The sequence below is a fragment of the Monocercomonoides exilis genome, assembly GCF_001643675.1.
Source record: "Monocercomonoides exilis strain PA203 chromosome Unknown scaffold34-1095894, whole genome shotgun sequence".
Classification (NCBI taxonomy): domain Eukaryota; phylum Preaxostyla; order Oxymonadida; family Polymastigidae; genus Monocercomonoides; species Monocercomonoides exilis.
Window position 1 is genome coordinate 992,147 of NW_027150579.1, and position 27,559 is coordinate 1,019,705.

The following is a 27,559-nucleotide window of genomic DNA, read 5'->3' on the forward strand; positions in this document are numbered from 1 at the left end:
TGTTATTGCTGAAGGTTGCTGTAACATTTTTGAAGCGATTATTTATTTATTTATTTTTGTTTGTTTTCAATGCGAGAGATTCAATTGTTTTTAGAGGAGGGGAAAGTTGTTTTTCCACAGCAAAGGCAGCAAGCTCCCATTTATTGGAACAACAGTTTGAATGGTGAATGATGAACTTCTTTGAGAAGGCTTTTCATTTTTTGTTTGTGAACTCAGATCAAACCAGCTAAGAAGATAAAGGGATGAAAAAAGCAAATAAAAATAACATATTCAGATGAACCGACAGGAAAACGTTGTGGAAATTCATCAGCCGAAGATTTATCTGCATCAACATCATTCCATCTGATAATGCGCCAGTTGCAGCAGAAACATTTCAATGGCCAATGACTGTTTCATTCAACACACAAAATGTTTTTGCTGTTTGTGCTGTTAATTTTGGTGATTCTCGTTTTGCCGAATATTCATCAAGAAATACAGCTGACTTCTTCTCATATGACTCAACTTCCCTACGAGCCACTCCAACAAAGAGAGAAATTTTATTCACAAGATCTGTTCATCTTCTTCTTCATGTTTTATTGCTGACAGCCGTATTTGACTATCTTCTTCTGCTTCGTCTTCCTAATTTTTTTGGATACGAAATGAGCGAAAACTGAGCTAATCTGATAAAAATCCATCCTTTTTGAGCATTGATCAAAAAGACATCGCTTTTGGAGATTCTTTTTTTGGAAAACGTTTCTGACCTTCACATCAGCACATAAGAATGAAACAAGGAGAAGATGAGAAAAGATTAAAAAAGCTTCATGGAGAAGACAAGAAAATCAGCCCAACCGAAAAGATAGACAAGTCACTTTCACAGAAACGCATCTGAACCTTCTTCTTCTTCTTCTTCTTCTTCTTCTTCTTCCTCTTCCTCTTCCTCTTCCTCTTCCTCTTCCTCTTCCTCTTCCTCTTCCTCTTCCTCTTCCTCTTCCTCTTCCTCTTCCTCTTCCTCTTCCTCTTCCTCTTCCTCTTCCTCTTCCTCTTCCTCTTCCTCTTCCTCTTCCTCTTCCTCTTCCTCTTCCTCTTCCTCTTCAGCGCTTGCAACCGATCTTTCAGATGCCTCGGTGGCAGCGGTGCCATACACTTCTGCATCAGCATTGCATAACATCGAGAGGCGACTGCGGATTGTTGAATCTGAAGAATGTGAGGAATTTGCAAATCACAAAAAGTCATTGCTGATAGCTCTGCTGATGCTGCTGGGATTTGTTGTGGTGCAGCGGGTGGTGCTGTGTTGGGTGGTGCGCATGTATACAACATGGCACTTTTGGTAATGCTTTCTGTTCCGCTTGTGGCTCAGCTTCAGTCGCTTGCCACATCGAAGGTGATCACGAAGTCGGGGAGCAAGCTGACGTTCGCGGAGGAGGATATGAATGAATTTCCTTCAATCGACGATCGGTTTGACCCTTCGCTGCTGCCGTCGGTGAAAGCGCTGCTGGTGTCGCTATCTCCGCAGCCGAAGAGTGTTGTGGTGAAAGCAGTGCGAAGAAGCCGAGGAAGGAAAAGGAGGAGGGGAAGAAATACATAAAGAGAAAAATTGCATAGTAGATGGGAAAGACGAGTGTGATGCTTTGATGATACTGGCCAATAATAGACACTGTTTGAAGAAAAAGCAGGAGAAGATGAAAAATGGAGGGAAAAATATGGCGAAGAATAAGAATAAGAAGAAGAAGAAGAAGAAGCAAAGAAGGAGAAAGATGATAATGATGATGATGATGATGAGGAGGAGGAGGAGGAGGAGGAGGAAGAAGAAGGAGAAGGAGAAGGAGAAGGAGAAGGTGAAGGTGAAGGTGAAGGTGAAGGTGAAGGTGAAGGTGAAGGTGAAGGAGTAATTGTTGTTATTGTTGTTGAAGAAGTTGTTGAACGAGATAGATGAAGAATGAATTGGTGTTGCCCGCACTGATAAAAAAGACTCTTTTCGGATTGTTATCAAATTCTTCCTCTCTTCTTCTTCTTCTTCTGGCTGAACAAATGCAATTTCAGAAAAGTTTGAAATTGAAAAAGCTCTTTTGTTTCAAACGAATGCAAAATAATCTGAAATATTCAATGATAAATCATCACAATAATATTTTTTGCGAAGAAGATCAAATCTTTCATTAAAGCTTAGAATAATTTCTTCGTATCCTTCTTCTTCCATCGTTTCAAACATTTGCCTTTTCAGCTCTTTTCTTTCTTTCTTTCTTTCTTTCTTTCTTTCTTTCTTTCTTTCTTTCTTTCTTTCTTTCTTCTTCTTCTTCTTTGTTTATTTGACATGTTTCATGACATTATGATTTGACATGTCTGTTTTCAACCGAGTTGCGGAATTATCTTCAAAAAATATTGAACGGACATGAACGGGGGAATTTATTTTCGGTGATTTTTTATTTTTTTGAAATGTTTGAAGAAGAAGAAGAAGAAGAAGAAAGAAGAAAGAAAAAGAAAAAGAAAAAGAATTGATTTTCTGTGCAACTTTATTCACAGCACTCCATTTTCTCAAATATTAACAGAATAATCCGAGATATTCAACGATAATTCGTCTCCATAAAAATATTTTCTTTTTAGTGTATTCAATCTTTCATGAAGGCTGATGATTATCTCTTCGTATCCTTCTTCTTCTATCTTTTCAAGCACCTTCCTTTTCAACTCTTTTCTTTTCGCTTCTTCCATTTCATTGTACGTTTTTTCTTTCAACCGCCTTGAAATATTCTCAAAAAATGTCAAGCTATGGTGTGTTATTTCGTCAATCAATGTTGGCTTCCGAATATCCTCCAAAACGCAACCGACAGCTCCACTTTTCAGCAAGTCATCAACTGGTACAAATCCGTTACCTGCGGCATTTCTCAAGGAAAAAACGCACCAGTATCTAATTTCTTCGTAATTATCCTTCGCTGTTCGATATATCTGAACAACGCTTCCTATCAGCTCAACATATTCTTCATTCCACAATTTGCATGAGTCAAAATAGGACTTTATTGTTTTCATCCATCCCGTGATTACAAGCACTTCTTTTGTTTCTTTTCCTCTTTCATCTTCTTTTCTTGTCCAGTCAACATTTTTTCTCAGTTCTTCTAGTTTTCTTGCAGCCTCTTTCCCAAAATGCAGCTCATTCACAATAATTATTTCCAAACTTTCATTGGAATAAAATCTATGTATCAAAAACTCCCAAGCATATTGATAGGCCAGATGAGTAAGATTGCGATGCTTTTGGTGATATTTGATGATCTCTTTGATTTCACTTAAATGCAGCTCCTTATCGATTTTCTAATTAAAAACAATTCAATCAATCAATAAACAAATAAAAGCATACCACCCACATCGCGATATTTTTCAAAGCAAGAAATGCCCTTTCCACTTCTTCTTGAGTTTCTTCGCTTTCCTCTTTCTTCAATACAACTTTCAAAAGGTGATGAACTCCTACAGAAGTTACTTTTTTTGGAGAAACTTGAAAGCCAACATGCAGCATAATACAGCATTCGCAAAGATCAGCAAGAAGCTTTTCATTTTTCCCTTCTTTTTTCTGTTCTTCTTCAGAAATCATCTTCTTTAATCTTTCATTCAGCGAACATTCTTTAAAGAATCGGATATATATATATTCGAGTGCTTTGTAATATCCAATATTCTTCAGCAATAAGCATGCATTTTCCATTGATATTTTCTTTTCTTCAATCATTTTGTTTATTTGATTGAAGAATTTTATGGAAAAGGCGGATCAAAATTGCGCTTCATTCATTTTATCAATAACTTCATTCATTTCAATGATTTTCTGTTTCTGCTCATCCTCGCTGCAATGCTCCTGTTTTGAATTTAATTCTTCAAAGAAAGAAATTCAATAGACAAGAATTAAAATGCAAAAAAATGAATGCAAACTATTGAACTTTTTTGTGTTGTCTGTCTCCTATAAACAGATTTTTTAAAAAAAATTGAACAAGAAAACAACATCATTATGATATTTACATTGAATTTAAATATGTTTGGATTGAAGAAGTTAATGAAAACAAATACTCAAAATATTTATAAAATATATTCTTCCACACATTTTTGTCTTTTATTGCCATTTATAACAAAGGATAATGAGTGGAAGCAATGATAAATAATTAATCTTTATTTGTTATGGATTCAAAGATCATCATATTTGAAAGAACGGAATTATCCATTCACTGATTGAGATTCAGTGAGTGAACATTACCTGTAGAGCTAGGAATATTATTTCCTGTGGAGGCAACAGACAATGGTGGAGATGCAATATTTTTGAAATACTTTCTGATAATTATTGGAGATTGGATGGCCAGGGGGAATACAACAATTTCATCAATTACACAAAAAGGCGTAATGTATGTAATTTATATTGTTCTACATGTTGTGAAGATATTTCTATCTGTATCCTCTCCAGAGTCCAGAAATCCTGCTTATTGTTGAAATGGCCAATCTCCGCTTTGGAGAGCAATACGATGTAAATGGTGCAGATTATTATATAGCCATTGGGAAATAAATGAAGTTGCGCAAGATACATGATTATTATAATTTTTTATTTGGTTCAAGAGGTGAAAACAAACTCAACTGTAATATTAAAAAAAGAAGATTTATGGATGGTATTCTGTAAAGGACAAAATCTGCACAAAATTATATAGAATTTTGGAATTTAATGCAGTGAAGCAGTTTGTGGTATTTTTTGGCAAGGAAAGCAACTGGCAATATCGAGGGAAGGATATTTATCACACAAAAAAGGCAAGAATTCAATGGGAAAAAGGAGAGCCCCAAAATGTCAATTATATTTGTAAGATTTTCCTGTTGCTCAGACAGGCCAGGCAGACATGGAAAGCGACGAAATTCTATTTCTGATTCTGCTTTTGCTTCAAAAGAAAGGAGAAACGCCAACGACGAGACATCCAACAGTTGAATGCATAATGGAAATCAAACTTCATTCGGGTCAACCACATCTGAATTTTGTACTCCAAAGCTCCAGGCATTTTGAGCAAGCAAGGCGATAATCATTCACAGTTTTCTTTCTATTACTTCAATGCTAATTACAAAAAATGCAGATTATTTGATACAATCCTCATCAAGAGTTGCAATCCAGAAATTTTATTAATTTGTTCTATTTTCATTTTAACGAATTGGAGTTGATTTATGATAATTTGTTAGCTTTGCTTTGGATGCGTTGATGTGATGGTTGAAGTTAGTCAAGACGTATATGTTTTCTCAGACGAACTTCGAGAGTAGACAATTTCTCTGAAGGCTGTTTAATGTGTTTATTTCTGGTTGTTATGACGTTGGCTTGTGTTTATCTTGCATTGCGGCTTCTATTAGAAATGGTTTTTAAAAATGGGGAATTCTTCATATTCTGCTTTCAAGCGAACATATTTTCTGGAACTGATTGAGTTTCTCTGCTGCTTGTGTGCCAACAAGAAGAATGAAGCATCACACATTCATTCATCTTCTTGCAGTGTTGCTGCTATTATTCAGTAAATGTAGTTTTCTTTACTGATCTGTTTCCACAGCGAATGTGAGCTAATTCAATGAGATGGGAGATTTTATTGGGTCTTAGCAGAAGAAAGCAGTAGCGCAAGAAGAACAAAAGATTGCCTGATCAGAAGCAGATGAAGATGAATAAATATTATCTGGGTTTATTGGGAAAGATGAAGGGAAAGGCGAATAAGGAGGCAAAAAGGGAAAAGAATACGCGATGATACGACAATGTAATGGAGAAAAGGAGTCAACAGAGAAGCAAAAGATGGTTTTATGATTGGATTATTCTCTTCTGGCATTTTTGTGTGGATTGAGCAAAAGAAGTAATTAGAGCGAACAGGTCTTTGGGCAGAGGATATTTGCGAAAGTGACGTGATTTGGTCTTGCTCAATTTGTATTTATCTGTTGTTTCATTCACGAGAATTTCATCTCAAGCAATGGAATGTAGTTTAAAAAAGGAATTATCAATTTCATTTAATCCTTATGTGCTTTCTGAATACTGAACAGCAGGAAAATGAATGCAAACGCTATTTCAGTGAAAAAGAAAAGCAATGTTTTGTATCAGTCTTGCTAAGTTTATTCTTCAGTGAGAAGCATGCAAAAAATGCTCTTGTAGATTATGCCTTGCAACAGAATGACAACATTTCAGCGACCTGTGAAATTGTTTGAAGAAGGAAAGGAACTCAAGCAAATGCAAAACCAGAAGATGAAAGAAGAAGAATATGCATATGATCGTTTTCTGCTGAATCTCAATGCAAAGCTTTCATTCTCTGTTTTCATCGTGAAGTCTCCTTCCTTCTAGCAAAAATGGCTTTGGCAGTCAAATGTGCTCAACAAGTTGCAAAGAAAAGATGAAAAATCAATTTTTGCTACTGCATCGCCAAACACAAAGCATCGTTTCTTGAATGCTGGACATGTCATTTGCTGACTTTCTTTGAATGATTCGTTTCTAAGCATTTCTATAAAATTAACTTCTGAAGCACTTGCTCTCTGTTGACTGCAATTAGACTTCTTTTTTTTAAAATCCCTTTCTTTGGCAATGTTTGATAATTATTCTTTCCTCAACTTTTTTTTTTTGTTTTTGTTGCTTTTTTCAAAAATGATACTTCAACAAATTTGAGTTGATGCCGAAGCTGATTGAAAGAGTAAGAATCAATAAAATGAATATGAATGCAATCTCGAATGTTCTTGTTTTCCCTCAGAATCTTCAAAGCATTTAGCAAGAAATAACTTCCTAACAGGCATTTTTTTGATTATGATTTTCACCTCCTCCCTCAAACTCCACTTATGTATTCACTCTTTATTCCATTTCAATATCTAAAAAATGTTATTTAAAAGGAAAACATACAAGAAATTTTTAAAAAAAACTCCTCTTCAACATAAACTTTAGGTTTGATCACAAAAAGGCAATTGATTTTTCTTTCTGATCTTTTTCAGCCAATCATTGCAATTTTGTGAAACTTTCTTTTGTTGAGTTTTTTGACAGAAAAAACAAATAATAAGAATAATGATCTTTTCAATTTTGAAAATTATCAATTTTGTTTGTGTTTTTCTTTTATTATGTTGGAAGAGGAACGGTTTTGAATAAATATAGAAAAAAATATATTTGAATGATGAAGGTGTCTTATGGAAACAAACCTGGTTGTGAAATTCGAGAAATGTCTCCAACAGAAAATTTTTCTCGTTTGTTTGTTTCGCTTATTTTTATGAAGCACCTTTCCTTCTGTTATTCATGAAAATTTGAAGAATTGGTTTGTGAACAAGAACAGTGCGATGAGAATGCTCAAAGACAGAAAATTGAGGAAATGATCGAGCTTGCTGATAAAATGGAAAGAAAAGAATTTTATTCAATCTTTTCAATTACATTTTACCAAAAAATCGACAAAATGATTGAAGAAAAGAAATTGTCATGGGGAAACGCAATTTTGTTGTTGAAGCACATGGGTTACTTCAAAAGATTGAAAAACGTTTCCGATTTCGCATTTGATTATTCCACATTGAAAAAAAGATTTGAAAAGATGGTGATAGAAGAAGAGAAGAAAAAAGAAAGGAAAGATGAGAAGCTATTGGTTGATCTTTATGAATGCATTCAACTGCACAACACTCGTCCTGCTTCAGATGATTTCCTGTCAGTTTGTGTGCCATTCCTTATAAAAGTTGCATTGAACAGAGAGGGAAACGAGGAAACTAGAAAAGAAGTGGAAATTGCATTGCTAACATTAAGTAATGTTGGCCAATATACTGTATGAACATTTTGATCTCATTTTTGATATTATTGATTTTTATAAATATTATTTCTCGCAAGCACATTGAAAAAGAACAATTTTTGAGTGAAATTAATGGAATCATAAAACATCATCAAGCACATCACAATCTCACTCAGCTCGCCTATCAATCAGCATGGCAGTTTTTCGTAAGCAGATTATTCTATGATGAAAGTTTAGAAGATATTATTGTGAATGAATTGCATTTTGGAAGAGAGGCAGCAAGTGAAATGAAGGAGCTTTCAAAGAGTGTGAGTTGGAAGAGAAAAAAAGAGGAAGAGGAAAAAAAAGAAGAGAAAGGGGCGTTAATTATCGGGAGATGGCTATATTCAATTGAATATTATTTATCCCATTGCAAAATGTGGAATGGAGAGCATTCTGAGCTTATTGGCTGCATTGTTAAGATGTTTCAAGCATCAAGAGATAATTACAAAGAAATTCACGTTAATTGCCTATATTTATTTAGAAAATCAATAGAAAAGAAAAATGTGAAAATTGAAGACTTGTTGAATGAAGGAGCCATCGATCTTTGTTCTGATGAAATGAAGCGATCAATTTTGAATGTTGGAATTGCATGGGAATGCTTGCTTTTCTTTTTGAATGTTTCAATGCGATTGAAAGAAGAAGATGATGATGAAACAAAAGAAGCGAAAAGAAAAGAGTTGAAAAGAAAGATATATGAAAAGATGGAAGAAAAAGGATATGAAGACAGCTTTGTCAGCTTTTATGGAGTTATTTTATTTCTTCATGGTGAATATCAAGATGACGATTTGTCGTTAAATGTTGAAGATTACTTTGCAAATGTTTGATGAAAAGCAGTTCCTTGAGATAATCGCTCAATTGATGTTTTTCATTTTATATCATTTCACAAACTGGGAAAATAATCATTTTAAAATTCAAATTGATAAGGATTATAACTTATTAAAATTATTGCAATTGAAAAGCTAAGGTAATATCTGTTGACAATTTAATTTTTAACATTCAATTTCAAGGATAAATGTGCAAAATTCTTTCATTTTTGAAAGTAACAATGATGAATTCCAAACTTTTTCTGATATCATATCATCATAAGTCTTTCATTCTTAAAAAAGAAGAAGAAATTGAGGAAAATATTGGAAAGATTGCACATATGCGGACCCTTTTGATCATAGAACCATAATAATATTTATAGGGTTTAAATGAATTCTTTTTCTGACTTTTGTAGTTGTTTTAGGGTTAGGGTTATCATAAAAATCTTCTTCAAAAAGTTGTTTTAGGCTGTAGGGTTGTGTCTCGAATCTTCTTTATAGGGTTTTGATGAGAAAAATGAGTTTTTTTGTTGACTAAATTTTTAGGGTTAGGGATATCAATAAAAAAATAAATGAAAACACAACCCTTTGGGGTGCAGAAATAGCACAACAGGTTAGGGTGTTGGAACAGGACGAGAAGGATGCGGGTTCGATTCCTCCCGTATTCTTCTTTTTTTTGCAAAAATTTTCAAAAAATGAAAGGTCCGCATAAGTGCATTCTTGCCAAAATATTTAAAATATTGCGCAGTGCAAAATTCATAATTCAAAAAATTACAAACCAAATTGAATTGACAAATGAAATTACATTGGTTTGGATCAAATAAATAATTTGTTTATGAGAATACTCTGAAATGAGTGTGAATTTCTTTTTACGAAATGAAGCTTTTTGAAAATTTAATTAAAATATTAATATTTTTTCAATTATCTACTGCCGACAATTGTTGATGCGAAATGCAAAGACGATTTGCCAAATGAACTGATAAATATGTTTGCATCTTTTAATTTTTTTAAAACGGTTTATTGGAATTTCGTATTTTGTTGAAAATGCTCTAAATGTGGATTTGTTTTTTCGTTTTCGATGCTGTCAAAGGATTCTCGAGAATTGCGATTATAACACGTTGCTGGCTCTTCAAAAAGTGAACAAGAAAATGAAAATGCTCGTTCAAAACGAAGTGTTTGTTTAAGACGTTATTCTATTTTTTGGCACTGAAAAAGATTATTTTAAAAAAAAAAAACATTTTCAGGTTGTGGATGAATCAGTGCTCCTCTTCGTTTCCGCATTTCAGAGAAATATTAGGGCTTAATTCAACAAATATTCAGCCACTATCTCTAAATGATTGCGGGTTTCGCCCAAGCAAAGAAAACTTAGTTAAATATGGATTAAGCGAGAAAGGATGGAAAAGAACTTTTTTGTGTGAAAAAATCAATTTGTAATTTTCGTAAATAAATAATTCTCATTCAACTTCTTTTTTTGCTGCATATTCATTGATCTTTTGAGCAGGGCCTATTTGAAAGTTGCCAATTCAATTCAAACAGGAAATAATAGGATAAAAAGTGTTGCAAAAAAGAAATATAATCAAGCGATGATTCTTTGGGGAGTTTTATTTGTTTTTCTTTTGATTGTTGTGGGACTTGCAATGGCTGGTTGCATGATGATTCCTTTTGCTGCTGAGGCTTTGGAGAAAAAAAGCCGGCCCAATTGCCTTGTGTCTTTTACATTTAGCGGCATTACTTTCAGCATTGGAGTTGTTGCTGCTTCATTTTATTTTGTTTTTAAAAATTCAGATTGTGGATACTTTTTGTTATTAATTCTGATATGCTTTCTTATTCCTCCTGCACTGTGGTTGGATGGGGTGATGAAGACCAGCATCTACATTCCTCTTATTCCTTATGAAATAGCATATTTGTGTCTGATATTATATTTTGCAAACAGATTTTTGAAAAAATGTGCTTTTTACCCAATACTTTTGAATTTATTGGCGATTGTCTGCTCTTTTGCTTCTTTCTTGTTGGTCGTGCTCAAAGCTGATGGTATGAACTTATTATTTCGCTTTATTGTTTATTGTTTTGGTTTTATTTTCTTTCTGATTTTGCTTTTTTTTTCACTCCTTTCTTTTGATCATTCAATTTTTCTTTTTCGGACAAATTAATTCGTTTTTTATTTGTTTGCTTTTCTTTATTTTTCTTGCTTTTGTTAGGTATTGGTTCTTATTGCTGGACTATCTCATTAATTCCTATGTATGTGGCATACTGGTTCGCACACTGCCACATAATTGATTATTTATTTTGCAAAGATCACGATTTGTGTTATTCATATGCTTGCACTGTCGTTTTGTTCATTTTACTGTTATTGCAATCATTGCTTCTAACTCTCCGGATGGACAGATTTGTGAAAGGGCATTTTTGCTTATATTTTATTCCGCTGTTTTTGTATATCCTAGTTGGTTTAATAAAGTTGTGTCTATATTCATATTCATTTTGGAGAAAAGCACATAAACATTCAAAAAATGCAATGAATGACTGCTATGTGAAGATGCCTCCACCCAAGCCAGCCGAAAATGAAGCCTTACTTTTGTGTTATTTGAAATGAAAGCTTGATTTCGAATTATTATATTGGTCAAATTTTATTTGATAAAAACCTGTTTGGCGATTGCCTGTTTCTTTCTTTTTGAAGTTATTTTATCGCTTTTCTTCTGTTGAGCATCATTTGAGCATATTTTTATTTTTTCTTTAAAAATATGAAAATGCGGTGAATACACTTATTCATAATTAAGCTATTTATTTCTTTATTTATTGAAGGAAAGCTCGAAAGATGCGTTTTTTTTATTATTCAAAAGTGGATAATACTCACAATCTTGTTCGTTAATTTAAGTTCTTTGTCACAAATGGTCAGGGTGAATTGAACAAAATAGATTCAAGTGAATAATAATATTCACATTATTGGCAAGAATTAATAATCAATGCCAAAAAGAAAATAAACAAAATTTAATAAAATTAAATAATACAAAATTTCTAATTTTTTATAATAACGAAAAATAGAAAGTGTCAGAAAAAATCTTTATTTTGTTGTCTGCGGTGTTTTTGTAAATAATTTTCTTTATCTTTAATCACAAAAGTTTTAAGGCACTTATCATTATTAAAAAAACAATTTGAAAATTTTATCATTTTTGTGTTTGTCCTGTAATTTGTGCAAATTCAAAATGTTTATTATCTAAAATTATCAGGTTTTCATTTGAAATCAAAATTTTAAAAGATATGTGTGATAAATTTTTGAACGCTTATCATTTTGTTGCATTTGTTCATGTCTTTATTCATAGTTGCAGGTTAATTTTTTTGTAAAATTCCTTTGGTTTTATGATACAAATTGAAAGAAGTTTTATGTTTTTATCAAATTTCTGTTTTCGTACATGTATCCACACTTGAAATGAGTGTAATAGTATTATTAAGTTACAGTTTTTATTTAAGAAAAGTTTTGTGAGCGTGAACAGAACTTTCGATAAAATATAGCGAATATTTTTTTAATCATTTTTTCGTTCGAGTGATGATCAATATTTTCATCTCAACAGGATTATGAAAGAATAATTGGGTAATTCTTTTTGAAAAGTCGCAAATGTTTAATTTTCGAATGAATTAAAAATTTCATATAATGCTCATATTTCTGTTTCTTCTCACGAATCTTCAATGGAATGTTCGAAACAGCATTATCCAGAAATTGATTCCATATTAGTGAAGTTTGGTGTCTATCAACAAAAATCTGAGTAAAATATGAAAATTTTGATTTATTTGAAAATGAAACATTTGCGACTTTTCAAAAAGAATTACCCAATTATTATTTCAAACATCATCATGAACTGAATGAATGAACCATTTCTGTTCTTCGTTTTTTCAAAATCCCATTGAAATTGAAACCTTAATCAAAACTCGAACGAAAGTTTAATTTCAAAAAGGATCAGCTATATGTTATTTTCATTATCTCGTTAATATTTGAAAAACTTTTCTTTTCTAAAAGATGTTGTGATATGAATCATTATCAATGAAGTCAAAACATTTTTCGGTTTATTGATAATTGAAAGGATTTTTGCCTAAACGAAATTAATTTAGTTCAAATGATAAATGTATTGCAGTTGTTCGAAAGGTCGATGTTTGAGACGAAAGGAATCAAGAAATGAATCGTCAAGCAGTTTACGCTTTTCAGTGTTCATAAATCGATGTACAAAAAGAATATCTTTGTCCATTTTTATTTCTATAAAAAAATATAATAAAATAATTTTTTAATGGGAAGAAATATTTCTTTTCAAGCATTTTCATGGAAAAATTATGCACCTCTGAAGATCATAATATAATAAAAAATTTGAATTGAGTGGGTTCATTTTTTGAAATACAAATAAGGTCACGAAACTTATTGTTGCTATATCATTGATATATTTTTGCGTATACGAAAATCCAATTCGTTTTCAAATCAAAAAAATTTGTAAAAAAGCTTTGAATGAAACAATTTTTTCATTCTTTGTGCAATAAAAGCTTGATAGCTAGTATTTTCCCCGATATGAGTTCAATCGAACAAGTGTGAAATGTTATGAAGCAGAAGAGGAAATAAAAATGTCGATGAAATCCGTCCTTAGAAGTTCAAGAAGAAAAGAGTTTTAAATAATGCTTATATTATGATAAAGATAACATGACCGAAGATCTTTCTTCAGAACAAAGCACAGGACAAAGAAAAATTATCAGACAATATTTCTCAAAATTTGTTTATTTTTAGTTATTTAAGTGTGCATATTTTGAATTTTTCACAACAAAAATTTTGGAATTATTTAAAAAAGGAGTCAATAAACAAACGATACAATTAATGAAATAAAACAGACAACATTTTAAAATATCTCGCAGAATAATTAAAATAATCGATTAATGCCTAAATATTAGTTAGAAAAAAATTATAAACACTATCAGAGAGAAAATCAAAAAGACTGTGAAAAAAAAAGTATTTTATAGCAATGACCTTGTTCTTTCAGTCAGAAATCCTTCATTGTTTTGAGCCCATGGTAAGATTTGTCTCCAGATGAATTCAGACAGCGAAAGAGTTGAATGCAACGTAGCAGACGGAGCATGAGATGAAGAGGAGGAAGATGAAGAAAGAGAAGAAGAAAACTGAGAGCCAAACAACGGAACAATGCGATTATTGGAGACAACATACTTCAGCTGGTCAAAGTTCAACGATGGAATAGGATCAGGGAGAATAAAAAGCGGACAGTTTGAAATGGAACCACTCAAAGATGATGTGTCTGAAGAGGGTGAAGCAGAAGAAGCAGAAAGAGATAAATATGAAGACGACGATGGATTTGCAGAATTCATTTTATTCTTTTCTTTTATTCCTTCCTCACTTGTCCCATCCAATTTTTCCTCGCACTTTTCAGTCTCTCTTTTCTCCTCTTTCTCCTCTTTCTCCTCTTTCTCATTCTTCGCTTCTGACTGGAACGAATGAAACGGAATCAGTGGCCTTTCCCTCAGCATTGCCTGCGTCAGTGACGGGATCTCCTTCTCTCCCTCAGCAGCGATTGCATTCAGCCCCATCCACTCGCCGACTGTCGTGATGCTCCCGCTGCTGATGTCTTCTTCATAGAACATGAACCACAGAAGCTCCGGCTTGCAGGCAGGGTTGCTGGGCGAAGGGGCAGAAGGCAGGCTGCTTGGCTGGCTGCTCTCTTGTTTGAGCGGAGATGTGCTGGAAGCAGAGGCTGGTGGGAAGGAAAAGAGCTGGGAAAGCACAGGAAGAAGGAGCTGCTCGACTCGAGAGGAGGAGGAAGGGGAAGAAGAAGAAGAAGAGAATGATGAAGATGAATTTGATTCTGATTTTTCAGTTTCTTCAGTTTTTCTATTTTGACACTTTTCTTCCTTTTCACTTCCGCTCAGCAACTTCAAGTCTTCTTTGCTTAGTAAAAGGGTTCCCTGATTGATGAAGAAAGGAGGAGGAGCATATGCTGAGTGATATGCAACCTGCAACGAAAGAAGATGAAGAGGAAGTGTTTTTGAGGAAGAAGAGGAAGATGATGCTGAAGAAGAAGAAGAAGAAGAAGATGATGATGATGATGAAGGAGAAGCAGAAGGTGAATTTTTAGCAGCTCCTCTGTTTCGGCCTGTTCTTCTTCGGCCACTTGATTCAACAGGCTTAGCCGTTTCTTGAGAAGAAGAAGAAGAAGAAGGCGAAGAAGCAGAAAGCGCATTTGAAGGAAGCTCATTGGAAGAAGAAGAAGAAGAAGAAGATGTGTTCTGGTTGAGATGCACAGGCATAACAAGAAAGAGAGAGTCAACTGCATTTGGATCAGATTTGTATTCAGCACTACGCATCGAAGAAGAAGAAGAAGAAAAGGAGAAAGAAGAAGAAGAGGAAGATTCTGATGATGTGGAAGAAGAGGAAGAGGAAGAGGAAGAGGAAGATGATGAGGCAGATGATGTGCTATTTCCAGTGTTTGAATCTGCGTCTGAAGTTGAACGGGATGTTTGAGAAAGAGAATCAGGCAAAATGAATTGATCGGATTCGTTTTTATTCCCTTCAGCTTCCTTTTGAGTGTTTTCTTCTTCTCCTCCTTCTTCTTCTTTTCCTTCTTTTTTTGAGTCGTTTTCTGTGTTGTTTTCTTCTTCTTTTTTATTTCCCTCTTCTTCCTCACATTCCTGTTGCTTCTCCTTCTTCTTCCTTTCTTCCTCCTCTTCTTCCTTTTTCTTCTTTTCTTCTTCTTTTTCTTCTTCTTTCCTCTTCCTCTCTTTTTCCTCCTCCTTCTCTTCTTCCTTTTCTTTTCTTCTTCTTCTTGCTTCTGTTCCCATCATCCCATTCCTCATCAGAAGCGGGCCGTCACTCACTCCAATGAAGCGGAATGCTACACAAGTCTTTTCATTCGATAGCGGTGAAGAAGAAGAAGAGGAAAAAGAAGAAGAAGAAGGAGAAGGAGAAGGAGAAGAAGAAGAAGAAGAAGAAGGAGAAGGAGAAGAAGAAGAAGAAGAAGAAGAAGAAGAAGAAGAAGAAGAAGAAGAAGGAGAAGGAGAAGAAGAAGAAGAAGAAGAAGAAGGAGGAGAAGAAGAAGAAGAAGATGATGATGATGAGGAGGAGGAGGATGATGATGACAATTGTGAAGTAACATTATGTTCTGAAGAAGCATCATGTGTGTTATTGTTCTTGTTTCTTGTTGCAAACCTGTTCCTCAGACGCCTTTCTGACCGGCTGCTGAGAACAATATTTCTGCTCCACACAACTTTTCTTTGGTTGTTTTTCTTTCTGTTTGGCTTTTCTTCTTTGTTTTCTTCACTTTCTTTTCCTTCTTTTATATCTTCTTTTTCTTCTTCTTCATTTTCATCATCGTCACACAAAATGTCGTTCTTGCCGTCTTCGTGGAATTCCACCTCCAATCCAATCAACTCTTTATGCCACGCACAATTTCCATCCAAATCACAGATGGGTTTTTTATCTTCTTCGTCTTCTTCATCTTCATCACCATCATCTTCTTCTTTTTTGACTTCTTTATCTTTTTCTTTTTCTTCTTCCTCTTCCTCTTCCTTGTCCTTTTTCTTTTCTTCTTTTTCTTTTTCTTTTTTTGCTCCTTCAACTGAGTCGTCTTTTAATTCACTTTCATCTTTCTGATCTTCTTCCTTTTTCTCCTCATTCTCACTTTTCCCTTCTTCACTCTCAATTCCTGATGCATTTTCCTCTTCTTTTGCTTCTTCTTCTTTTCCTTTTCCTTCCTTCTGCTCGTTTTCCTTTTTCTCTTCCTCTTCTTTGGCTTTATCTTCAATTTCCTTTTGCTCCCCTTTTTCTTGCTTTTGTTCTTCCTTTTCATCATTTTTGCCATTTTCATTCGTTTTCTCCTTGTATTCATCTTCCTTCCTTTTTCTTTCTTTCTCTTCCTCCTCTTTTCTTTTTCTCTCCTCTTCCTCTTTCAAATACATTTCTCTTTCTTCCTTCCTTTTCCTCTTCTTCTCTTCTTTCTCTTTCTTCTTCTTCTCCAAATGCTCCGCCAGCATATGCTCTGTCCAATGGCTCCCTTCTCCTGTCGTCCCTTTCACTATCTTCCGTATCTTGCATCCATTTATCGTCACCCCGCCCCACACCGCTTTGATCAGCACAAGCGCTTGCGATATCTCGCCATACCCGAACATCGGTATCACAAAGGCAAAGGGCGAATTCAAAGTGGAAAAATTCTTTTGCGACGATGCACCGGAAGATGACGAATCAGAATCGTTTCCAAGTGATAGAGTGGCTGGTCGAGTTGGATATACATCTAAGGAAGAAATGTAGCACTTTATTTGTCGCATAGCTGAAAGAGTTGATATGTTATCCACTGTTTATTATAAAAACATGAAAATACACAGAAAATAAAAGAAAATAAAATGTCAAGCAAACGAGTCGGCAGAACGGCCATCGCAAAAGCCATAAACCAGCTAAGTTCCGTGTTTGCAATTTTGATTTTGCTTAAAAAATCTGAAAACGGTTTATGTGCAAAGCCCATTAAAAAAGAAGCATTTTCATCTTTACCATCCCACATAGCGATATTCCTTATTAGGGGAAGGAAAATGTATCTTTCTGAATTTGATAAAGGAGCGTTGAGGATTTCCTGCTTAGATTGAGGAATAAGCATAATTTTCACTTCATTTGGTGTTTGCTTCGAAGAAAGCAAACCAGTACTTTCCAATCTTACAAATTCAAGATAAGGCTTAAGGCATAATTTCGGGTAAATACTCATAAACTCCCCACTACAAGGACAAAGACATGGAGAAAGATCTATTGAAAATTTTCTCGATTTCTGCAGAAGAAGTGGATATAGTGGATGATTACTATTATGTCGCGATACAATAGATGAAAATGGTGAGCTTTTTTGTTGTTTTCTTTGCTCTTCGATCCAATCATCAATATTTTCAATTGACAATGTAGTTGTTGATTCTCCAATCAACAAAGTCTCTTCCAAGTGCAAAACACTGAGTCCAGATCGTGCACATGCTGCTGCAATGCAAGATTCCGCAAAGCCCGTTCCAATCACAACTACATCAAAAAAAGAAGGTAGTTCTTCCATCCAATAAAAAAAGTCCTGGGAAGGATCTAATTGAATTTGATAAAATGAAATTAACAACAAGAATGGATTTAAGACGACAACACAGCAAAAGATGAACATTTTAAATTCCAACAAAAACTCACCCATATTAATATTAACTATTAATTTTAAAGTCCTTTTTAAAAAGGAAATAATTCAAAATAACTTTAATAGCCTACAGAGCTGTAATCAAATATTTATTTTTGCGATTTTGGAATCAGAACAAGAATTAAATATTTTTTAAGGAGTCAAATTCTTGAGATTCATTGAATTATGAATGAAGACACATTGACAGACAATAGTCAAAGTGAAAAGAATGGCAAAGGACCACGAAGGCTAAGAATTTCGATGGCAAATCTTCCCGCTGCATGCACCGAAGGACAGGCTGACGAAATATCAAAAAGAAAAGGAACACCTGCTCATTTTGCCCACAAAGATATTGCATCAACAAAAGACGAAATGAAGCAAACACTTCCACAAATCTCATCCGAATTAAATCCGAATGCTTCATCCTCGCAATTGCCAGATACCATTGAAACAACTTTTGATGAACATGAACTGCATGCAATGATTGATACAGACTTAACGGCAGTGGCAACCGCTGCTCCAATGCAAGTAAATGAATATTCCCTGTTTCAAAAAAATGCAGAAGAGCCTCAAATGATATTTGAAGAAGCTTCTTTGCCAATTTCTTCTTTGAGTCTTCTCTTTAGTGGAGAATGGAAAAAAACAGGAAAAAGAGGAGATGTTTCACAACTTATGCTAAAATTGCAACCTTTGCTGAATTCAAATAAATTAGAAGAAAAACTTCAAGGTTTAAATCGCGTCATTATTATTCTTAGAGAAACAGAGGGAAGATGTGGGACAAAATCAATAAATGAAATGGTTTCCGTTCTATTCAAACTGTTTATTGATACATCTCATCAAGTGTTAAAGAAATGTGCCCAAATCACTGGGCTTATTGCTGAAAGCTGCGGGAATGAGGCAGTTTTTTATGCTCCTTCGCTTGTACCAACACTGCTTGTGAATCTGATTAAAACTGAAGGAGACACAGAGCTTTTCGGGCAGATAGAAATCTCATTGGATAAATGGCGAGATTGTATTGGATACACAAAAATGTTGGAATTTCTACCGTATGTTTTGTCAGTAGACGAGGAAATGCTTCGAAATGAGCCAGGGAAAATCAATTTGAGGCTTTTAAGTCTGGACAGATTATTCCGATGGATGATACGGTTTTTGCTCACAATTCACATGAGCACATTTCGTATGGAGTCTGCTAGCGATAAAAGCAATTCAAAAGTCAACGAGGCTTCGGCGCAGCCTGCTGGCGCTTCTATTTCTGCTCAAAGCACTGCTGTGAATGCATCAGGTATATCAGCTCAAAGCAACGGAGAAAACGAACGTAATGATGATGCAACTGTTATTTCAGGGCCTTCACCGTTTGACCAGATGGACGAGAAAGAAAAAGCACTGTTTCAACGACAAATTTCGCTTTTTCTTGTTTTTCTCCTCAAACATTTACAAAAACAAAAGCAATTCATTTCTGCTAACTTTTCAGGTGCTTCTGTTCCGAATGGACAGATTTCTTCTTCTTCTTCTTCTTCTTCGAATGCTTCGGAACAAATAACATTCCCGTCTCACGAATGCGAAGTGTTGATTGTCCAGCTGCTTCGTGAATGCGATTGGGAGTTTGTGAAAAACATGTTATTTTCTTCGCTTTCGCTAGAAGCAACTGAATCGATCATCGAACTTCTTGTTCGCCCAACGCAAAATGCCTCTTCGCAAATACATTCTTCTCTATTTGCATTGGGCTTGGCTGACATGAGAGGAAAAGAAGCCAGCGAAAGAAGCACGATTGATGAAAACAATGAGAATGATTCCCAAACCGATTCGTTTGCTGTTAATACAGCATCTTCATTCGCATTCACCAAGGAGCGAACTTCTTCTCAGCCACTGATAATGGCAAGGAATCCATTTGAATCGCCTTTCTCCCACACTGATTCTTCTGTTATATCTTCTTCTGATTCTACAAGTCTGGCATTTTCATCTAATCTCGTCAACTCAGTAAGGTCTCTCTTTTCATTCATTCAGCCATCGGCCATTTCTTTTTCTTCGATGCTTTCTGCCTCTTCTTCTCCGCCTTCTTCACTTACCATTGCACAGTTTGTAAATCAATACGAACAATTAACAAATTTTTACACTTCGTTTCTATCATTTTCAAACACTTCTGGCGCAAATGCAGTTTTCTCTTCAATTCCGATCATCTTTCCTTTTTTCCTTTCGCACTCAGCTTCTCTCATCTCCATGCTATTTGCTTCGTTTTCATCATTTCATTCAAATCCTTCTTTTGGCATGTCCCTCATAAACTTAACATTACTGTCTTTTTGTGCACTTCAGTCGCTGTTTCCTTCGAAGCAGTATTCTTCGGCTATTTCAGCAGAATACACTCTTTCATTGTGCTCTGTTCTTCTTTTCTCACTTTCTCATCCGCTTTCACCGCAGCTGTTTCAGCAGCCATTCAGCAATTTGGGGGAGAAGCTGAAAGAGCTGTTGGGAAATGTGATCAGAAATTGTGATTTGACATGTGTCATTTGCTCATTTTTGACACTTTTATATCAACAAGCTCTTCCAGCGACTTCTTCATTGAAACCCTCTGCAAGTGGCTCTTCTTCTGTTCTTTCAACACCAATTTCACAGTTGACTTCTCTCATTTCACTGCTTCATCTTTCACTTCAGCAGACCTTTGCCTTTATACCTTCTTCGATCGATGCCATCTCCTTCCCTTTGCTAGTCCCAACAATCAGTTTGTTTCTCACGTCATCTCAGGAAGCAATCGACAAAGCAACTTCTGCTTTGCCTTCGTTCAGATTGGATGCAAACGATACAAAAAGCATACAACTTGTCAAAACGTTGCTGTTTCATGCGATTCGCTCATTTCATTTTGAGCCATCTTCCTTAATTTGTTCCTCAGGTGCTTCTTTCTCTTCTTCTTACACTTCGTTCATTCATTCTCTTTCTCTTTGTCCACACACTCCAATTCCTTTGTATTCTCTCATCAGGGTTATAATTTTTTCGTTGCACGGGCAAACTATTTTTGGTTACACAGACTCTGAAATGAAAGTTTGCTGCAAAATAACCGATGTCGATATCCAAAGAATGAACGAATTGTGGAAAATGAAGCTTGAGATGATCCAAAATGGTTATGCTTCTTCTCTTGGAGATCCTTTCTTTGTAACGATGAACGACATTATCTCATAATTAATAGAGACCTATTTTCAGTGCTTTATCACAACCAAACACTTTTTTAAGTTTTTTTAAAACTGTGAAAATTCAAAATTATTATTCTTCAGTTTGTTATTGAAAATGATATTTGTTTTTTATCATTTAAAAAAATACAAATGAAGTGGATGTGAAATGAATAGATGGGAAAAGTATTGAATTGAATAAAATTTATTATGAATTATCATTTTTTTTGGTTAATTGTGAGATGTATTTCATTGTCCTCATTTGACGAATCATCTTCGGGATGCATTGGCTGTTGAGAAGCTTCTCCTTGTTTATCTCGCTCTGATATAAGTTTTGAAAGTCCTTTCGCTTTTTCAATTCTTGCTTTCCTTGCCTTTCTCCTTGCAGCTCTTTTTTCCTGATCGAGTTTTCACAATTAATAAAAAGCAAAAAAACAAAACGTAAAATACCCTCTTTTCTTCGAGATCTTTTTTTATTGCATCTTTCTTTTGTTGCCACTCTTCATCAAGTTTTTCCTTTTGAATTTAAAACAAAATTCAGATATCTTATATAACATCAAAATTCAAACTTTCTTTGCTTCTATTTCCATCTGCTTCAATCTAAACATTTCCTTTCTTCTGAGATGGCGATAAATATGAAACTGTTCAGAACCTGCACCAGCTGACGAGCCTGGGACCCAATTAAGAAATTCAGGAGCATCACTTCCAAGAACCTGTGATGGTCTTGTTTTTGATGGGTTAAATTTATTTACTGGTTCATCGTCGTCATCGTAATCATCCGCACCATCATCATTTTCCTCTTCTTCAAGTTCTTTGTTGTAATTTGTCAAAATGGAAATATCCATGTTATTATTGTGGGTGTAAGTTCAAAAATAATATGAAAAATCATTGAGATATTTATTTGTTATCGACTCAGTTGTTTTGTTCAAAAGGAATTTCACAATTTTTTTCATAACATCTTTCCATTATTTTCTTTCATTTCATTTTTTATTTGTTTTTGCTTATCGGTTCATGTCCGTAAGACATAAAACTGATGAGGAAATTCTAGATGAGAAATGGAGAATGCTGCCTTACTTCTTGAAAATGAGAGGGTTGCTGAAGAATCACATCGATTCATTCAATCATTTTTTAGATGTGGAGATAAAACAAATTATTGAAGCAAATAAAATTGTACGATGTGAAGACGATCCTTCATTTTGGCTCGAGTTTGCATTTTATAAAAACACATCACTTCTTAATTTCGTATTTTTCGTTTAACATAATTGTTTTCGTGCTAATTTCTTAATTCTAAAAATGCAGATATTTAGATGTTCATATTGGGAAACCTGCAATTAGTGAGGATCTTGTTCTTTCGGCAACAACACCACAGATGTGCCGTCTTCGTGACTTGACATATTCTGCTCCTGTTTATGTTGATGTTCGATATACAAAAGAAAAAACAACGATTGTCACTGCACATAAAAAACTTCTTTGCCATGTTCCAATTATGCTTCGAAGTAATTACTGTGTTCTTAATGGAAAAACTGAAGCGGAACTTGCACGACTTGGAGAATGCCCTTTGGATCCTGGAGGGTATTTTATTGTTAAAGGAACAGAAAAAGTTATTCTTATTCAAGAACAACTTTCAAAAAACAGAGTCATCATTGATGAAAGCTCAAAAAGCGAAATATTTGGTACTGTGACGAGTTCAACAGCCGAAAGAAAATCTCGAACAGATATCCTCACAAAGAAAGGAAAATACTATCTTCATCATTCTACTCTTTCTGAGGATATTCCAATTGGAATAGCACTGCGTGCAATGGGCGTAGAGAGCGATAGCGACATTGTGGCGATGGTCGGGTGCGAGCCAGTGTTTCGTGCAGGCATGACGGCTTCAATGGAAGAGGCTGCGCTTTTGTCACTTCGCACGCAAAAGCAGGCATTGGAATGGATAGGAAACAGGATTAAGCTCCAGCGGACATCTTCATTTCGAACGCGGGCGGACGAAGCAATGGAGTTACTGTCGTCTGTAGTCTTTCCTCACATCGCTTCACCACACTTCAACTTCAGAAATAAAGCTATCTTTGTCGCATCCATTGTGCGGAAGATTATCATCGCCTCGCACGACAAGTCTGCCCTGGACGACAAAGATTACTACGGAAACAAGCGTCTGGAGCTGGCTGGGCAGCTTCTGTCGCTTCTGTTTGAAGATCGGTTCAAGTTTTTCAACGACGAGCTGAAGCGGGCCGTCGAGCAGAACTCAAAGAGAAGGTCTCGCGCGTACGAGTTCGACATCACAAAGTCCTTCCGCCCAGATCTGATCACAGGCGGCTTTGTGCTCGCGATTTCGACTGGGAACTGGACGCTGCGGCGTTTCCATATGGACCGGCAGGGCGTAACGCAGCCACTGGCTCGTTTGTCGTTCATCAGCACGTACGGAATGATGACGCGTCTGTCTTCGCAGTTCGAGAAGTCGAGGAAAGTGTCTGGGCCTCGTTCACTGCAGCCCTCGCAGTTTGGGATGATCTGCCCGTCAGACACGCCCGAAGGAGAAAGCTGTGGGCTGGTGAAGAACTTTGCGCTTCTGACGCACGTCACCACAGACGACGAGATGGGACCAATTGTGGAGGTGTGCTATTCACTGGGTGTGGAAGCTCTGGAGATGCTGCCGTCGTTTGAGCTGCACAGATACACGCACGTTGTGTTCAATGGTGTGGATATTGGCGTTCATCGCAATCCAAGGCAGCTTGTGAGGCAGTTGCGGCTTCTTCGAAGACAGGGCAAAATTGGCGAGTTTGTGTCTATTGTGCTTGAAAAAACGAAGATCAAGAACGAAGTGACAATTGCGTCGGATAGCGGGCGTGTGTGCCGGCCGCTGATTATTGTGGAGAAAGGAAAAAGTGTGCTGACTGCTAAGCATATGAGAGAACTGTACTGTGGTGTGCGGACGTTTGCCGACTGTCTGCGGGAAGGGCTTTTGGAGTATGTGGATGTGAATGAAGAGAACGATTGCATGATTGCCCTGTCGCCGAAGGACATTACACCCGAGACGACACACCTCGAAGTGGACTGCATGTCAATTCTGGGTGTTGTGGCTGGACTGATCCCGTTTCCGCACCACAACCAGTCCCCACGTAACACCTACCAGTGCGCTATGGGGAAGCAGGCAATGGGCAGCATCGCCTTCAACCAGCACAAAAGAATAGACACGCTTTTCTATTCGCTTGTGTCCCCACAGCGTCCACTGACCAAGACAAGGGTGATTGACATGATTGGATACAACCAGCTGCCAGCTGGAATGAATGCAGTTGTGGGAGTTGTGAGGTTTGTTGTGATGACTTCTCCAAATGATAAGAATTGCGTCTTATCAATAATTATATTTTTAAAATCGATTTTTTCTAATTTTTTTATTTTTTTTTTTGTTTTATTTTTTTATGTTTTAATTATTTTTTTAACCAATTTCCTCTTTTTTTTTTAATGATATTTATCTTTTATTTTATCAAGTTATTCTGGATACGATATTGAAGATGCCATCATCCTCAACAAATCCTCTCTTGACCGGGGCTTTGCGCGCTGTGTCGTTTCCCGAAAGGCCAGCACCACCATCCGTATTTATCCGAACCAGGTGTCTGACAGAATTGTCGCCCCTCTCCCGCAAACCACCCCGCCCAGCTCTTCCCGCTTTGCCCGCCACGACCGCTATGCAGCACTCGACCGCGATGGCATTGCTGGGCCGGGGGAGAAGCTGGAGCCGGAAGACATCTGGTGCAACAAGTGGGTTCCGCTGAACACAACGCAACCAGTTGCAGATGTGCGCTCGCTAACGGCCGAGCACTTCACGACAGCGCCGGAGAAATACAGAGGAGCAATGAATGCAGTTGTGGACCAGGTGCTGATATCGTCGAGTGCTGACTCGCCCATCCTGATTAAAGCGCTGATGCGGCAGGTGAGGCGACCAGAGGTGGGCGACAAGTTCTCATCGAGACATGGGCAGAAGGGAGTGTGTGGATTGATTGTGGAGCAGCAGGACATGCCGTTTACTGATCAGGTGTGTGTGTATGTGTGTGTGTATGTATGTGCGTGTGTGTGAAAGGTTGATTGAATTGTGATGAATGAGAATTTCGATTCATTATTAATGCATAGATATTATTTTATAATGAAGATATTTATCATCTTCAAATAAACTTCTAATATGACTGTATTTAATTAATCATTGTTTATTCACCACAATTTTTTTTTTATTCCTTCTTCTTTTCTTTCTGCAGGGTATATGCCCAGATCTGATTATGAATCCGCATGGGTACCCTTCGCGTATGACTGTGGCGAAGCTGAAGGAGCTTGTGACTGGAAAGGCGGCTGTGATGGAAGGGAGATTCAGAGACGCCACTGCATTCAAAGGAGATCCTGTTGAGGAAGTGTGCAAGTCGCTTGTGAAGCACGGGTTTAATTACGGGGGGAAGGACTTCTTGTACTCGGGTGTGCTTGATGATTCTGAGAGAGAGAGAGAGAGAGAGAGAGAGAAATAGTGAGAGAGAGAGAAATAGTGAGAGAGAGAGAAATAGTGAGAGAGAGAGAGAGAGATAGATAGATAGAGAGAGAGAGGGAGAATAAAAATATGTTTCAAAAAATGGAAGGGTGTTGATTATTTTGTCATTGCTTCTGAGTAATCAGTATTGAGTGATTAGGGGAATGGAAAATATTCATTGTTAATTCTTCTTCTTCTTCTTATGCACTTATATTTCCTGAAATTCTGTTTCATTCAATAAATAAATTTCTAATTTAATAAACATTTTTTTTATTCATTTTCTGCAGGGATCACTGGCCAGCCGCTGAGTGCGTATATCTTCTTTGGGCCACTGTTCTACCAGAAGCTGAAGCACATGGTCTTGGACAAGATGCATGCGCGTTCTCGGGGGCCGAGGGCGATGATGACGCGGCAGCCGACTGAAGGGCGGAGCAGAGACGGAGGCCTGCGGCTGGGCGAGATGGAGCGTGATTGTCTTGTCGGTTATGGCGCTGCTCTGCTGATGATGGAGAGGCTGATGCTTTCGTCTGATGTGTTCCATGTGAGCGTGTGTAATGTATGCAATTTTCTTCTTCTTCTTCTTTTTTTTCTGATTATTGTTGGATTTATTATTTGTTCATGTGTTTTATTAATAACTTTATTATTTATTTTTTTCAATATTAATTAATTTATTTATTTATTCCCTTTCCATTTTGTTTCTTAGCGTTGTGGTCTTATCGGTTATAAAGATTGGTGCCAGCACTGCCGCTCAACGCAAAACGTCTTCACAATTCGCATTCCATATGCTTGCAAACTGCTTTTCCAGGAGCTTCAGTCAATGAATGTTGTGCCTCGTTTAAGCATTGTGGATGAAATGTAGGAAAATTTACAGAAAAGGAATGGAAATACAAAAATTGCTTTTACAGCAGCTCTGGTTTTAATGTTTTTTTTTGTGATTTTGGAGTCACCTTCCTAAAAAGTTACATTTTGAAATGTGTGTATTGGTTATTGTTTCATTTCACAAAAGGCTTCAATGTTTGATGTTCAGAAACGTTTTAGTGTGGAGTTCTTTGTTTCACATGCTGCCTTTTGCACTTCATTTTAGAATTATCAATGAATATGCTTTTCTACAATTTTATAATGGATTGGTTATTGATGATTTGATTGAGATAAATATTCTTGGATATTTCTTTTCTTTTCTTTTCTTTTCTTTTTTTGGAAAATTATCATGTGTTCCATTCTTGATGAAAATAAATGATCGTTATCAATATTGTGATTCTCCTGATAAAAAAAGATTGAAGTTAAAAACTTATTTGATGTCTTTTCTGCGATATCATTTCATTTTATCCTTATATTGTTAAGTGGGGAGATTGAGACCTGTAAAAATAAATGATTTTTAATCTTCTTATTTATTGAGAATGAAGAATACAAATGTGCATAATGATGGGTTGGTGCACAATAAATAAATGTGCTCTTTGTATTTATTTTTCGGGAAAAAAAGCATTATTAGGTTTTTCTCGTTTCTTTAATGTGTTTGTTTCTATAATGTGTTGCAATGATGTATTTTGAATTTCCTTTTTTTCAAAAATTTGCAAGACTGAATAAAGGCTATCTCCAAACAACTAAGTTGTATTGCGTAATGTGGATAACCGATTAATATTTGTTGAAAATCCAAAAAAAAAAAAAAAAAAAAAAAAAAAGAGAGAGAGAGAGAGAGAGAAAGAGAGAGAGAGAGACAAATATTTTGATTTCTGAATGACTAAAAGAAAGTTATTTCTTTTCAACTCTGTCGTTTATTATTTTTTTCTCTTTTCATGATCATTTTGAATGACAACAAATCAAAAAAAAGGAAAAGGAAAGATTGAAAAGGAAAAATGGACACAAAAGCCAAATCAGAGACAAACAGCTCATGACACAAATGCACAAACAGCTGTATTCATCGATTGTTGAAGTATACATCACAAAGAATGTCATCAAGATGGAGCAAAGTTATCTTATGCAAATATAAATTGCTATTTGAATTGGAATTGAAATCAGAAAGATGAGGGATTGACATGACGTTTGAGCAGCAGAATTTTTTTTTCCCCTATGCCTCAACGTTTGGCAGATATCGTTGAAGATGAATGGAGAGCATTCACTCTTTCCAATTGCAGATTGCAACAACACGAAAGAATCCCCCCAAAAAATAACGTACGAAATGGTTGTTTCCCTCCTCATTCCAAAGAAA

General features: G+C 35.9%; 7 protein-coding genes across 7 annotated transcripts; 4 read left to right on the forward strand and 3 right to left on the reverse strand.

The window, feature by feature from the left end:
• Positions 1-2,508: 2,508 nt before the first annotated feature.
• MONOS_11798 (uncharacterized protein) lies at positions 2,509-3,553 on the reverse strand (the record flags this gene model as incomplete). Its single annotated transcript, XM_067864364.1, has 2 exons — positions 2,509-3,276; positions 3,323-3,553. 2 exons carry the CDS (start codon positions 3,551-3,553, stop codon positions 2,509-2,511), a joined length of 999 nt encoding a protein of 332 aa, XP_067724261.1.
• Positions 3,554-7,419: 3,866 nt separating this feature from the next.
• Positions 7,420-8,554, forward strand: MONOS_17867 (uncharacterized protein; the record flags this gene model as incomplete). The annotated part of the gene is made up of 2 exons (XM_067870829.1): positions 7,420-7,724; positions 7,787-8,554. Exons 1-2 carry the CDS (start codon positions 7,422-7,424, stop codon positions 8,552-8,554), a joined length of 1,071 nt encoding a protein of 356 aa, XP_067724262.1. The 5' UTR covers positions 7,420-7,421.
• Positions 8,555-9,384: 830 nt separating this feature from the next.
• On the forward strand, positions 9,385-11,306 carry MONOS_17868 (uncharacterized protein; the record flags this gene model as incomplete). Its single annotated transcript, XM_067870830.1, has 6 exons — positions 9,385-9,388; positions 9,493-9,520; positions 9,624-9,707; positions 9,778-9,945; positions 10,035-10,564; positions 10,732-11,306. The coding sequence occupies 6 exons, from the start codon at positions 9,385-9,387 to the stop codon at positions 11,121-11,123; spliced, it is 1,206 nt and encodes a 401-aa protein (XP_067724263.1). The 3' UTR covers positions 11,124-11,306.
• Positions 11,307-13,273: 1,967 nt separating this feature from the next.
• On the reverse strand, positions 13,274-17,603 carry MONOS_11797 (putative Rab proteins geranylgeranyltransferase component A). The gene is made up of 2 exons (XM_067864363.1): positions 16,920-17,603; positions 13,274-16,857 (listed from the first exon to the last, which is right to left on the reverse strand). The coding sequence occupies exons 1-2, from the start codon at positions 17,584-17,586 to the stop codon at positions 13,517-13,519; spliced, it is 4,008 nt and encodes a 1,335-aa protein (XP_067724264.1). The 5' UTR covers positions 17,587-17,603; the 3' UTR covers positions 13,274-13,516.
• A 274-nt stretch (positions 17,604-17,877) lies between these two features.
• Positions 17,878-20,862, forward strand: MONOS_11796 (uncharacterized protein; the record flags this gene model as incomplete). The annotated part of the gene is made up of 1 exon (XM_067864362.1): positions 17,878-20,862. One exon carries the CDS (start codon positions 17,878-17,880, stop codon positions 20,860-20,862), a length of 2,985 nt encoding a protein of 994 aa, XP_067724265.1.
• A 550-nt stretch (positions 20,863-21,412) lies between these two features.
• Positions 21,413-21,694, reverse strand: MONOS_11795 (putative Protein of unknown function (DUF1168); the record flags this gene model as incomplete). Its single annotated transcript, XM_067864361.1, has 1 exon — positions 21,413-21,694. One exon carries the CDS (start codon positions 21,692-21,694, stop codon positions 21,413-21,415), a length of 282 nt encoding a protein of 93 aa, XP_067724266.1.
• A 166-nt stretch (positions 21,695-21,860) lies between these two features.
• MONOS_11794 (putative DNA-directed RNA polymerase III subunit RPC2) lies at positions 21,861-26,470 on the forward strand (the record flags this gene model as incomplete). Its single annotated transcript, XM_067864360.1, has 6 exons — positions 21,861-22,054; positions 22,149-24,152; positions 24,333-24,876; positions 25,094-25,304; positions 25,641-25,909; positions 26,057-26,470. The coding sequence occupies 6 exons, from the start codon at positions 21,861-21,863 to the stop codon at positions 26,210-26,212; spliced, it is 3,378 nt and encodes a 1,125-aa protein (XP_067724267.1). The 3' UTR covers positions 26,213-26,470.
• Positions 26,471-27,559: the final 1,089 nt, after the last annotated feature.